The sequence below is a fragment of the Nomascus leucogenys genome, chromosome 21, assembly GCF_006542625.1.
Source record: "Nomascus leucogenys isolate Asia chromosome 21, Asia_NLE_v1, whole genome shotgun sequence".
NCBI lineage: Eukaryota > Metazoa > Chordata > Mammalia > Primates > Hylobatidae > Nomascus > Nomascus leucogenys.
The window spans coordinates 70,214,247-70,227,640 of record NC_044401.1 but is presented as its reverse complement, the minus strand read 5'-3'; the positions used below and the strand labels follow the sequence as shown (position 1 = coordinate 70,227,640).

The 13,394-nt window shown below is 38.6% G+C and overlaps 1 protein-coding gene across 2 annotated transcripts in view; it reads right to left on the bottom strand.

Annotated features, from left to right (window-relative positions):
• Nucleotides 1-2,319: 2,319 nt before the first annotated feature.
• Nucleotides 2,320-13,394, bottom strand: part of MDFIC2 (MyoD family inhibitor domain containing 2) — a 123,307-nt gene continuing 112,232 nt past the window's right edge. For both annotated transcript variants that reach the window (XM_030801867.1, XM_030801868.1), the window contains one exon: nt 2,320-5,040. In XM_030801867.1, coding sequence (XP_030657727.1) covers nt 4,781-5,040 — 260 coding nt within the window. In that variant the 3' untranslated portion in view covers nt 2,320-4,780. The remainder of the gene's footprint in view (nt 5,041-13,394) is intronic.

Below are 13,394 nucleotides of genomic sequence, written 5' to 3'. Positions count from 1 at the left end.
GGAGAGGAGAAAATACTCCTTTATAGCTGTGCAAGCACCTCTAATACAGGTCTTTCTGGCCAAGGATTGAATCAGAAAATGTGTTTTAGATCTCCAGGCTTAAGTGATTCTGCTTCCCACCCTTTGAATCAAGATAACCCTTTGGGTGAGGGTACTCCTCAGTTGCCAATCGAGTTGTGAAGCAGAGAAGGAGACTTGGCCAGGGTAGTCCAGGGCCATGGGCCCTGTGTAAGCTGCAGACAGGAAGGAGAATGCCATGGAGGTGATCTTTAAGCCAAACTCCCCAAACCTGTCTTAAACTACACCATATTGTAAAATGTAGCCCAACGAATGTCCTGGCCTCCCAGCAAAAAGATAAACAACCTCTACTCTCTTGGAGGGTGGGAGAAAGCTGAAGGTTCATCATTTCTGTTGACCCCTTCTCAAAACGCGGAGTCTTTAGAACTAGGGTTGCCAGATTTAACAATTAGAAATAAGGAGCACCCAGCTACATTTGCATCTCAGATAAATGAGGAATCATATTCACAGTATAAGTAGGTCGCATGTAATATTTGGGACATGCTTGTTTGTTGTTTTTCTGAAATTCAAAGTTGACTTGGCATCCTGTGTTTTGTCTGGCAACTCTATTTTCAACAGTTTCTAAAGATGAATTGGTGATGGACAATTGAGACTGACAGAATGCTTCAGTGAAATGCTGTTGACATTTAGATATTTGTTGGTGGGCATGGGGGGTGGTGGCTGTCCTGTGTCTTACAGATGTTTAGCAACATTTCTGGTTTCTACCTACAAGATTCTAGTAGCAGTCTCCTGCCCTCCATTGTGACATCAATTGTCTCTCCAGGCTTTGCCAAATTGGGAGGGAGGGAATTGAGAACCACTGCTTTAGAGGCAGTGGCAAAAGCAGAGCTGTATAGCATATGAAGATAGTAGACCAGAAGGTACCATATTTATCTGAATAGTGGTGCAGCTCCGACCCCCACCTGCATTTCTTGTCCTCTCCCCACATTCTGGGCTCCTTCCCTGTAATATTAGGAGCGGCTCAGACCTCTGCTGGAGAAGCCCCAAAATATAATTTTAGTCTCATATGAATTAATTAATTAATTATTTTGAGGACAAGGTCTTGCTCTGTCACCCAGGCTGGAATGCAGTGGCGTAATCATGGCTCTCTGTATCCTTGAACTCCTGGGCTCATGCCATCCTTCCACCTCAGCCTCCTGAGTAGCTAAGACTACAGGAATGTGTAACTATGGCAGCGAAGTTTAAAATTTTTATTTTTTGTAGAGATGAGGGTCTCACTGTGTTACCCAGGCTGGTCTCAAACTCTTGGCCTTAAGTGATCCTCCCACCCTGGCCTCCCGAAGTGCTAGGAGCTACCATGTCCAGCCCCTATGTTGATTATCACTAGAAGTTTGTTTGTCTTTATTCACTTTGCCTTTCTACACAGCTCACCTGAAGATACCTGTGGCAACTGTGTAGGTTTTACTCAGATCTTCTTCAAAGAACACCCAATAAACTCTTAAACCAAATATTTATATTTTATCAGAGTCTATAGTTTGTGTGGACTGAGGGAACTTAGTATTTGATGGGCAAAATTCTTACAGTCAAACAACCTTATTTAAGTGTACATATTAATATTTTTCTCCATTTTGTAGAGGCATTGGGTAATTAATTCTGCCTATCAAATATTTCCATCTATACATTTATCCTTAAAAAATGCTAATATGCCCTCCCACGATGTTTCTTATTTGTAAAGTTTCTCTGCCTGGATGTTTTCTTACTCCTTTGGAAAAAAAACTGAAGTGACTTTCACTCTATTAACTTTGATTGTCCAGCATTGATAATTAATTTTGTAGGCCTATCAGCTTATGTAGTGGGAAAATTTCATTAGCAAGTTAAATGTAACTTCATATCTTCATTGCTTTCCATATTTTGTCGGCTTTTACAGAAGCAATGGTTTTATAAAAAATCCTTTGAGCAGAGCAAAGACAATGTAGATATGTGGTTATAATGCTGTAGGAAAAAAATGTCTGTTCCTCATTCTATATAAAGATTGTATGTTCTTAAATCTCTTTTATTCTAGTGTGCTTCCTTAAATCAGAATACTCTGTTCCCTGAGAAGTCCCACCTTAAAGAACAACATTATCTTTATTTGTAATCACAGGCCTTCATCACTGCAGAAAATATCTGAGCCTTCTCAGATTCTGATATTTGTATTTAATCAATAACCACATCCCTTTTTGATCTGCCTTACTTCTGCAATTGTATTTTCCCAGCTGCGTATGTTTTATTGTGTAAGAATTCAATTGAAAGAGCCATTCATGTTTGCAAAAAGGATGATGTTTTATTATTGGTTATAAAGAAAAGAAATTTCACACTTTGTATAACCGACCCTTTCTGTTAATAGCACAGTGAATTCTGAAAGTGAGGAACAAAGTTAACAAACCGTGGAAAGCAAGGCCACAGAAAGATCTCGTAGTGTTCTGACCACATTACCACATAAGACCTGGTGATTTTTATGTCTCTAATTGACAAGCATTCCATTCACATTTGAAATGCACAATCTTTGCATAATTTGAGGGTATGTAGAGTAGACAGAATAAGGGAATGATAATTGAAATATTTAACACCAATATGGCATGGCCGCACCAATGATACCAGGAACCATATTATAGGAATAGGGTTCCAGAGACCCCCAGGTGTTCCTCCTTTAGTGACTAGACCATGGGTAGAGGGGTAGGTGCTCAGAGAGGAGCCAAGAGGGATGGGACATAAAAAAGCACTAGGAGGTGCAAGGGAACAACTGTTGATGAGTCAGTCTGGTAGTGTTTTAGTATTTTAACAATTGTAACCCCTGCATCACTGTGTACCAGCTGGACTAAGAACTGAGTAGTGCAGGTAGTCAGAAAATTAGAACCCAAGCTAGAGTGCCTGACACTGCCAATAATTCACTGTGCGGTCTTGAATAAGTCAGTTCGTGGGGCCTCTCTTTTCCCATATGAAATATAAGAAGGTTGCATAAGAACAGCCTTATGTTCCCTTCTTGTTCTAGGAATCTATTTTCTTTTTCTTCTAATGATCTACAAGTTCTATGCATTGAATATAGAGCTGTTTCTTCGAGCTTCTGAAAAGCAGAAAGACTTTTTCATGAAAGGTGTGGGGCACTTTCATGCTCTGTGGTTTGTGAATAACATGATCATCAAACAGGAGTGAAGTCAGCATTAACCTTGGATGCACTGCACTGCCAGGAGCAAGTTGAGAGTGGTTAAATGCCTTTTTAGAGACAGTTTACAAATATTTTTAACAAATGAATAGTTTTCAATGTTTGGGAGAATTTATTTCAAATTGGAAAAATGTGCTAGTTTGCTACAGAAATAAAGCAAATGGTGATTTTGCCTGAAATTACCTAAGTCAGGAAAAAACAGGTATTTTGGAGTTTTCTTTTGTTGTTGCTATTTCCCTAAATCACACACAAAAAAAATTCCCTCAATTCTCCATTTCACTTTTGTGTTCTTTGTTTGGTTACTCATGCATGATGCTTTTTTATGTTCAATGAAAATATTAAGATATATCCATGGAAATTTAGCACAAAGTAATGAGCAATGTATTTGCCCAAGGACTATAGAATTGTTTCTAAGAAAGTAAATGAGATTCCAAAGTAACTTTAACCTAGTTGTGTTTTCACCACAAACTGTTTAAACTTATTTGAGTCGAAAATCACTTTCCAGTCTATATCACATCTTTTTCTTAAAAAAAAAATAAGTGAAATAAGTACTTGACATAATTATTGATCACTTTAATTATCAGATGAAGAAAAACATATGGTTTCTGAAGCACATGCTATATCAAGAAGCTTGGTGCTGAATAAGTACCCTCAACTCGTATTTCTTTCTGGTGTCTATACAAATGATAGTTTCTTAAAATGAGCTGAATCCATTTTAATATCCTGTTGCTTATTGTACCTGATAAATAAAAATGAAGAAAGTGCAGAATTGATTGAGATCTTTTTTTGAAACTTGCACATAATTCTCCTTTATGCATATTAGAATAACTAAGAGCCTTTCTGTAACGAATTAAGAATATGAATAACCTGTTATGACATAGTCGTAGACATACAATAGTATGGTCTAGAATTGTAGTACTCTCTTGAAGTACACCATATTCAAAATTCACTGGAGATGTTTTAGAGACATCTGTTGTAATTACAGGAACATGGCTTCTAATTCATTTAATTCCCTTTCCTACCTAAACTGTACATATAAGTGAATTTTAAGAGACTGTATAAATAAATTTTTAATTACAAAATGATGTTATACAATACATTATTAATAATAACCAACAATGCATAATGTTTATGCATGAGTCCATTAGAAAGATGAGCTAATGTATGTCAATTCTAAAAGAATGCACTAATCTGTCCTGAATTTGTGAATGAGGTTGAATCCATGATGCAAGCTGATGAGTGCAATAGCGCAGTGGCTTAACATGCTATTTTATAGTCAAGAAACATCTTGTACCTACAGCATTCAAGAGGTATTTAAGATTTCTTCATCACATGTGATGAAGAATCTTATTTTTCAGTGAGCCATGCGGTTGTGAAATTTGGAATAAGACCATTGAGTTGACAATACTAGCTTTCCTAGACAGGTGCAGAATAAAATGGCCTATAGCATCCAAGAAATGTGTACAGTCCTTACATTTCAGCACATGGAAATCAGTCTTGTTGTAATGGAATTTCCCACTGTGGCCAAAAGGACTGCCGGAATGTGGTTACTTCACTGTGCTAGCGGTAACAGATTTCTGAAATCTCCATGGCCAGTTCCAGACACTCGCTGGTCTCATGGCAAGATTCAAAAAGGCTGCAGTCCATGTCAGAATTGCAGCTGCAATCATTCCGAGAGTGGTTTTCATCTGAGGTGTGGTGATACCAGTGAGAGAGGCAGCACACTTTGGTACACACCGTTTCGCAGGTGCCAGGGAGCATCAGGAGACAGTCCCAAAACTGGCAAAACAGACAGGCGAGGATAAGGGAGGCACACTCCTCTGTTTAAAGAAGAAGACCAATTAATAGTGGCACATCTGGGGGCGTCTATGAAGGACAGGCATGTGTACTGGGATACTTGATAACTTGATAGCCAACTCTTAATTATTTATCCACCTTAGAGGTAATGTACACCCTTCTTCTCTCAAGCTCCCCCACCCCCATGCCAGTACTCACTCTACTTAAGAAATTGCTTTATTAACTTCCTAAGCGTTTCCTATTGATTCAACATAATCTGGTTATTTAAAGTGCTGTCACTTTTCTAAACTCTTTTATTTACTTTGCCTGCAAGGCTCTGGGAAGCCACACAATTAGCTACCTCTCTGGAAACCTTGCAACTGTCTGAAAAATTGCAGGGACTCCCCAGATACATGGGGCTTAAGAAGCAATTAGGATTGGGGACAAGGAGAGACTGTACAAATGCCCTGTTTCTTGTCACCAGGCTTTGTTATTTTTTGACATGGATTCCCATAAATCTGCCACACCCATATTCCAGTGCAAGCAAAAAGCACATTTCAAAACTTAATATAAATGCTTTTTAAAATAATCACAGCTTTTGGGTTGTGTTTTATTTTTAATCTCTGTTTCCGTTTCCCTCCAGTTATGTAAAGCCTTGATTTTATATTCAAGTTGTTTAAGTGAAATACGTCATCATATGCCTGAAAGGTTTTAAATCTTATCAATCCTCTTTAAGAAAATTGGTTTAAAAATTTACTACACAGACTTGTAAAAATCTGGAAAGTATCTCTAAGGCATTGAAGGTAATTGGTAATTCTAGCCAAACAGCTGTGATGGGTTATAGATTATTATGTTTTTTGTTTCCATAAAGGGAATTAATTAGAAGATGTAGCAGTTCTCTTGTTAAAATTATAACTTCTTTCTTTTAAGTTAAAAAAGTCTAAAAATTGTGTGAGTGTTTTGTAAAAGGGTAGGTAAGTGTTCATGTGATATATTATCTAATTAATTAAAATCAGTAATCTGAAGATTATTGATGATTGAAAGTAAGATTCTAGCATGAATTGGAGAAAAATGTCTCCTCTGGATGGGCTTATCAATTGATTTGTTTGACTTTCATAAGGATCTATATTTTTCCTGATAAGAATGCTAATAACTTTGGTTTTCAGACTTTAGTCAATGGGGAGTATATAAGCATATAGAAGAGATTTTGCCTATAGTATAAGGGCTCTTATCGCCGTATTCATTTACTTTTATTCTCCAGAAAGCTCTTTTCTTTCATTATTCATATAATTATTCGTCTGTAAGTGAAAGAAAAATATGGAAACATCCTATGAAAAGGAACAAATATTTTAGAGAAAGCCACTTTGGTTTCTTGTAAAAACACTATATAAAGTTATAAGGTGAGTCCTGAATATAAGTAAACAGAAATCTTTCTTCTTTCCTCTTTTTCTCTCCATCTTCTTTCTCTTACCTTCCCTTCCTTTCTTCCCAGAAAGATGGTGGTAAAGAACCACACCACGACTGTTCTGACTACTTTAATTGTCATATATTGTTGCAGGTGCTGTGGCCACTACCCAGTATTTATGGTTTAGGCAGCATATTCCACAATACCTCTACTGTGTACATAGTCATCTCTTTGCCAAATTTGCTGTATTTTTCTTCAGTTAGAGCCAGCTTTGAGCGTGTGACCAACTCTCCCATATCTCATAAGTCACCACAAACCGCCCACAAAAATGCAAGAGTAAGTTAGTAATAGTATATAGACTGTTTCAACTATGCTTTTCTGAAAAGGAAAAGATGGCCGAAGATGAGGGACATACAACCTCATCGAGTTTTACCAATATGAAGACCACTACTATAGCAGCCACTGGCAAAGAAGAGGCTGTCAGCAGATAATATTCCAAGTGAATACTCTGTGATCCCTCAGGCTGAATGCTCAAGAGACTTATTCAAGCTTATGACCATATAAAAATGAGTCCGCTGGATCCTGTCCTTTATACATGCAAGGTTAAAAGTTTGCTTTGGAGCTAAGTAGGGTGGGAATGCAGGTGACGTTAAGGATTGGAGCTGGTGTTTCCTGTCAGAGTGTGAAGGACCTGTTCGTAAAGTGGTCTTATAATTTCCTGAGCGTATACAACCTTTTGGTTCAATTGCTCTTGCCAATGTCTCCTCAAGTTGGCAGACTCTGGAGGTCTCCTCTTCTAATGTATACTGTAGATTTTATTTACAAAAGAAAAAAAAAAGTTTTGACTTAATCTTTTGGCCAAATTGGCACTTGTTTTCTTCTACCTCCCTATTTTGCACTTGAGAATAGAGCCCATTTTTTTCTGTTTCTAAGTCAGTCCTTTTTATTTGGTTTTAAAAGGCAGAGTCTGTTGTCCAAAAACAACATGGTAACATTAATGAATTGAAAACAGATTTTTCCGAACTTTCAAGTGTGTTCCACACTTTTCCTAAAAGGCATGTTAAATAGTTCTACATGGGCAGGTAAAAGTGTTTTGCATATGGCCAATTTTTGTTTGCACAAGCAGTTCGGGGGAAAAATTGCAACTGTTTGAAAAGAACATTGGATTTCCTCTTGTCCTGAATGAGTATATTTTTCTTTGCCTGCACTATTTCCTGGGGCTTTAAGGTTTAATAAATGTGATATTCAAAGTTATATCCCATGATTCGCACCCCTTCTTGCAGCCCATCCAAAAGTGTATACCATATATGCTATTGCCTGCTGCACGTCTCTTCTGTAACGTCTTCAAAACATCTCACTTACCAAGGCCAAACTGCATTTTGCATCTCTCTCCCCAGTCCTACAAACCTGTTCCTCCTCCTATTTTCTTTTATGGATGGCTCCTGAACACCCAGATGAATTTGGCAGAAACCTGGTAGTCATTCTTTGTCATTTTGCTTTTCCTCATCATACCTTCCCCATGCAATTCATTGCTGAGTCTTGCTGGTTCCACCTCAAATTCATATTCGAAATCCAACAGCTGCTCACCACCTGCAGGGCCACCATTTTAGCTCTGGCCACCATCAGCCACCAACAGGTCAACAGCAATAGCCTCCTGGCAAGGACACTTTGCTTCCACACCAGCCCACTTCAAATTCATCAGCTCCTTCGGTATTTTTAATTCTAAATTTAAACAACTCACTCACCCCTTAGAGAAAAGTGCCAAATCCTTGCCTTAGCCTACAAGCCCTTGTATGATTGGATTCCTGCCAATTTCTCTGACTTCTGGACCTACTTTACTTACTTCATACTCATAGCACTCTAGCCACACTGACTAAATTGCAGTATTTGGAATGCACCTGGCTCAGGGCCTTTGCAGATGCTGTGTTTTTGCCGGCATTGCACACCCTCCTGCCCCCCAACTTCACCCAACTCCTATTCAAACCTTTAAGTTTTTAGCTTTAAACACCTTCCCTTTAAATCACATCCTTGCTGAAACTCTCACAGCAATCTGTTTTATTTTTTCTTCATAGCACTGACCATAGGATGGCATGAAACTAATTAGTTTGTTACCTCCTCCTATTAGAATCTATGTTGCAAGAGGCAAGAAAGCCATATCTCTCTCTGGTTGACTGACTAAATCAATGAATGATTCTAACAAGTAAATATTGTAATACTCATTTTTTAGATGCAAGGACTAAGGTTCAGAGATTGTTTCTGACTGTCCTAAATCCTCCCAACTGTAAGATTGTAGAGCAGAGATTCAAATCTAAGTCTTTCTGAATCCAAAGCCTGTGGTCTCCATCCCACTGTTATATGTGTCAACTATTTTGCTAAAAGCCAATCTACAGCCCTCTATACTTTTTTTTTTTGGTGGGGGGTGTTCATTTCTCTTCTTCTTTATTTAGAACCTTTGTTTTGTAACTTTTTTTTTTTACTTATTTAAATTCTTTTTATTAACGTTTATTAAGTTCAGGGGTCATGTGCTGGTTTGCTACATAGGTAAACTTGTATCATGGAGGTTTATTGGACAGGTTATTTCATCACCCAGGTATTAAGTCTAGTACTCATTATTTTTCCTGGTCCTCTCCCTCCTCTCACCTTCCACCCTCTACCCTCCAATAAGCCCCAGTGTGTGTCATTCCCCTCTCTGTGTTTATGTGTTCTCATCATTTAGCTCCCACTTATAGGCGAGAACATGTGGTATTTGGTTTTCTGTTTCTGTGCTAGTTTGCTAAGGATGATGGCATCCAGCTCCATCCATGTTCCTGCAAAGGACATGATCTTGTTCTTTTTTACAGCTGTGTAGTTTTCCATGGTATATATGTACCACATTTTCTTTAAGTAATCTATCATTGATGGACATTTAGTTTGATTCCATGTCTTTGCTATTGCAAATTTTGTGCAGCCCTCCACATACAGCTTACACAGGCCTCCAAATAACCCTGAGTTGAGTACTATTATGATCCCTGTGGTGAGGGATGAGGAAACTGAGGCAAAGAGTGTTTAAGAGGCATGCCCCAGGAAACATAGGCTATTGCGGCACTGTAATTTGAACTAGACTGACTCCTCCATAGTTTTTAACTAGGAATCCAACCTGCCTTCCATAATATGCTCCCAGTTTCCTTCTGACACACTTGAGCATGGCACAGGCCACTACCGGCTTCTTGATGGCCTGCTTCCCTCCCCATTCCCTCCTCTTGCCCTCCTCTGTGCTGGATTCCCAAGACTGGCAAAGATCATTTGTCAGTGACTATGGTCTAATTGTAGTTAGTGACTAGTAGTCTATCTCAGAGTGGTTAGTGACCAGTGTTCTAATAGTGGTTAGTGACGAGTGGTCTATCTGATAGTGATTGGTGACTGACTAGTGGTCTGTCTGGTAATGGTTAGTGACTAGTAGTCTATTTGATAATAGTGACTAGTGGTCTATCTGCTAACGGTTAGTGACTAGTGGCCTATTTGATAGTGGTTAGTGACTGGTGGTCTTTCTGATAGTGGTTAGTAACTAGTGCTCTATCTGATAGTGGTTAGTGACTAGTAGTCTATCTGATAACGGTTAGTAACTAGTGCTCAATCTAATAGTGGTTAGTGATTAGTAGTCTCTTTGACAACAGTTAGTACTAGTGGTCTCCAAGTTCTTACCAGTGCTCTAGTAGTCTGGAGGGACAAAAGGAAGAGGTAGGAGAGCCTTCTTGTTGTTGCTAATGTCTGGGTGGCTTACTGTTCACTGTATTTGACTTTTCTGCTCTTCTAAAACCTTTATCACAAGTTCTTTGTGTATTAAATCTCCTCTATAGAACACCTGGCATCCTGGCAGAGGCTCTAATCACTGCTATTGAAGTGCCCACCTGGCTTTCCCGTTCCTTAAACCTGAATTAAAGAAGGTTTAAGATGGATCAGAGACCTGCAGGCTGCACAATCAGCAGTGGTGTTTCGCTGGGAGCAAAAAGCCATGACAAAAACCCCCTTGGGCTTCATTTCCTTTCTACACCCCAGGGTACCTTTAGGACATGGAGGCTGTGATGTGCAAAGTGATACCCTAATGACACTGAAGAATTAACACAGCTCCCAGAGGTGTTAAATGTACAGCTGGGGAGTTGCTAATTAGGAGGGAGAATCTCTCTCACTAGAAAGCATCATCTTTATTTAGAGTGGAAAAGGTGGCAATGCAAGGAGGTTCCACAAGTGTGTTTGAGGGGAGCCTCATGGCTGCGGTCCTGCACTCCCTGATTCTGCACTTCCAACTTTGGGTCTTGTCACCTTGGTGCCCATGATTAGGAGGTGGGAGAGATAAGAGCACCCACAGAAGTTCCTGAAGCATTTCTGAGCTGCTGAAGCACACCTCCTGCTACCCCAGGACTCCTTATCCTAAGTGGCAAGAATCGTTCTCCCACAAGTGACCCCAGACAAATCACAATCCTTCCTCATTCTCCCCAAAGCAAAGAAAAAGAGCCAACATGATACCAGCCCAAAGCCAGTATTTTAATACATTAATAAGCTATCACAGAGAATTCAGCATCATAATGAGATTCATGACACAATGAATCCACTGATTACTAAAAGTTTCCAAAAGTATAAAAATCGGTTCCCACTCCCCCACATTGAGTTCTTTAAAAAAATGTCTGTAATGTAGAATGGGAATAAATACAGAGTGATTGAATGCCTTTCTCTAGCTGGGGTATCATCCCTGATGTTATCAATTTTAATAGCTACTTAAATATGTCAAGATCTATTTAAGTTCAGACAAGCACAACTAACACTCAAGTCAGTTCTTTAGAACTAGAATGACTAGATTTGGGTGATACTAAGTAAATTTGGGCTTATGTTTTTTTCTGAGCAAATGAACTGAAATAATTATAAAATTGAAACATTTTATAAGGTGACACTAGTGCATTTAATTGTATGGAATTTACAGTGTAGAAAATGTAATCATTTTATTCAGCAGTCCATGGTGTAATTAAGACTATTCTTTTGAGGTATCTTGTATTTATGATTTTCCTCTTCCACCTGGATGAGATGTCTCAAATTCAAAATTATACATCAATTAGGTATATTCTCAGGATTATTTTTAAGGGGACTGTTTTCTAATATCATGTATATTTCTGATTTTCTTATCCACAGAGAAGCTTTCACAATCAGAAGATTGCAGAAACAGAAGTGGGGACACGGATAGTCCTCTGGACACTTTCCATTTTGTTCAGGAAAGGGACCACACACGACGAACCACAATTTAGTAGTAAAGTAATGTTTCAGCACACAGTGTGTGATGTGCAGTAAAGATCCTTGTAAATTCCCATCAGAGCACACACCATGAACTGTGCTAATGGATGTAACACATTTTACAAAATCTGCATGTGTGAGGCTTTTCCATCCTGTTTTAAGTGGGGCAATGTGTATAAATAATAGATATTAGCAATTAAGCATCTATTCCTATTCACTCATTTATACATTTGAAAATAAATTAGCCACAAACTACATGAAAGTGGATGTAATATTCTCTTTTCCCTTCTGTTTTCCCTGCTGTTCCTGAAAGATATTTCTGTATTTATCTCAGTACGAACAATGACCCCAGCTCTCAATTTCTGCATCCTTAAATTAATTACAATTACTATCAAAAATTCGCTAAAATAGAGTGAGTCTGACTTAACTCTTGATTTCCTTGATGTTTGCTGTTTAGGATAATGAGAGTTTCTTATCACTCTTTGTGGGTCTTAGGTTGGCTTCTTTTCCTTTCTCTTTTATCCAGGTACCAAAAGCTCTTACTTCACTGGGGAGATTTTTCACACGGGAGAAAAAGGACAAGTGGACTATCATCTATGTGGTCAGCTTACAACCTGAATTTCTTGGAAATGACCTAATTTAATTATCTTCATGGATCTCCTTTGCCTTTTGAATGAAGAGTAGTCAGCTATTTTTTTTTTTTTTTTTTGAATGAAGCTCTTGAGTGTCGGTTGCCATTTTCATGAAGTAGTGATTTGGACCCTTTCCTGAGAATACAAGGGTTCAGGTGTCATGCTAGTTGGCTTGGCCCCTCTTATTCCTCCAGTATCCCTGATAGGTCAGATCAGAGTGATTCTGGAGGGAAAGTATGTCTCACTGTGGATATGTACAATGGCAATTCCCAGTTCTGGGATTTAACTTAATTCAATTATTCACATGATGAGCAGCATCCACACACTCCTGGTAAAATTTGATAAAATGCTGTAGCATCAAGATGCTTTTGTAGAGGCCTCTCTGCCATTACCTGTTTTCTTGACTGGCATTAATCTCTACCAAATCTAGAGACGTGAGCATCATCCTGAAATCAGAGTCATAATCTGATAGCTACAGGTCAAAGTTGGCCCAATGATGTGTTGTTGGGAGTACCTTGAGCTTTGAAAAAATAAGTAACAGTAATTATCAACCCTGGAAAACTTAGAAATTTTACATAACACTCCTGGTCTCTGGATTTTCTTGGAAAACTTCACTATCTGGCAACTCTGGCCCTGTATTTCCTTCTGGCAACAATCAGCTGGTACTGTGTCGAGGCAGTGACCTTTAGATGAGCCATGTGCTCTCCAGCTTGCCATAGTCCTCACCAATCCCTATTGTTTACTTCCAGACTACTTAGTATTCATATTATCTGCAGGCAACTACAGCCAATTAAGCCTGTAGTTTCTGGCCTAAAGCATTCATGACAACATGTGCACAAGACACCATATATATAATATGTGATATAAATCTTCCTTACTTTCTAAAAGTGTAATCACAATCATGGCCGAAATTAAGTACCTACTGTGTACCAACTTTTGTACTAGGTAGTTTATACATGTTATTTTATTTGATCCCCAACATACCCCGTGGTGTTAACTAGCCTATCATGTAATCAGAGACTGAAATTCAGAGATGATAAATTTAAAAAACGTGTCCAGTACTATACAGTTAATAGACTTCAGAGGCAGAAGTGAAACTGAT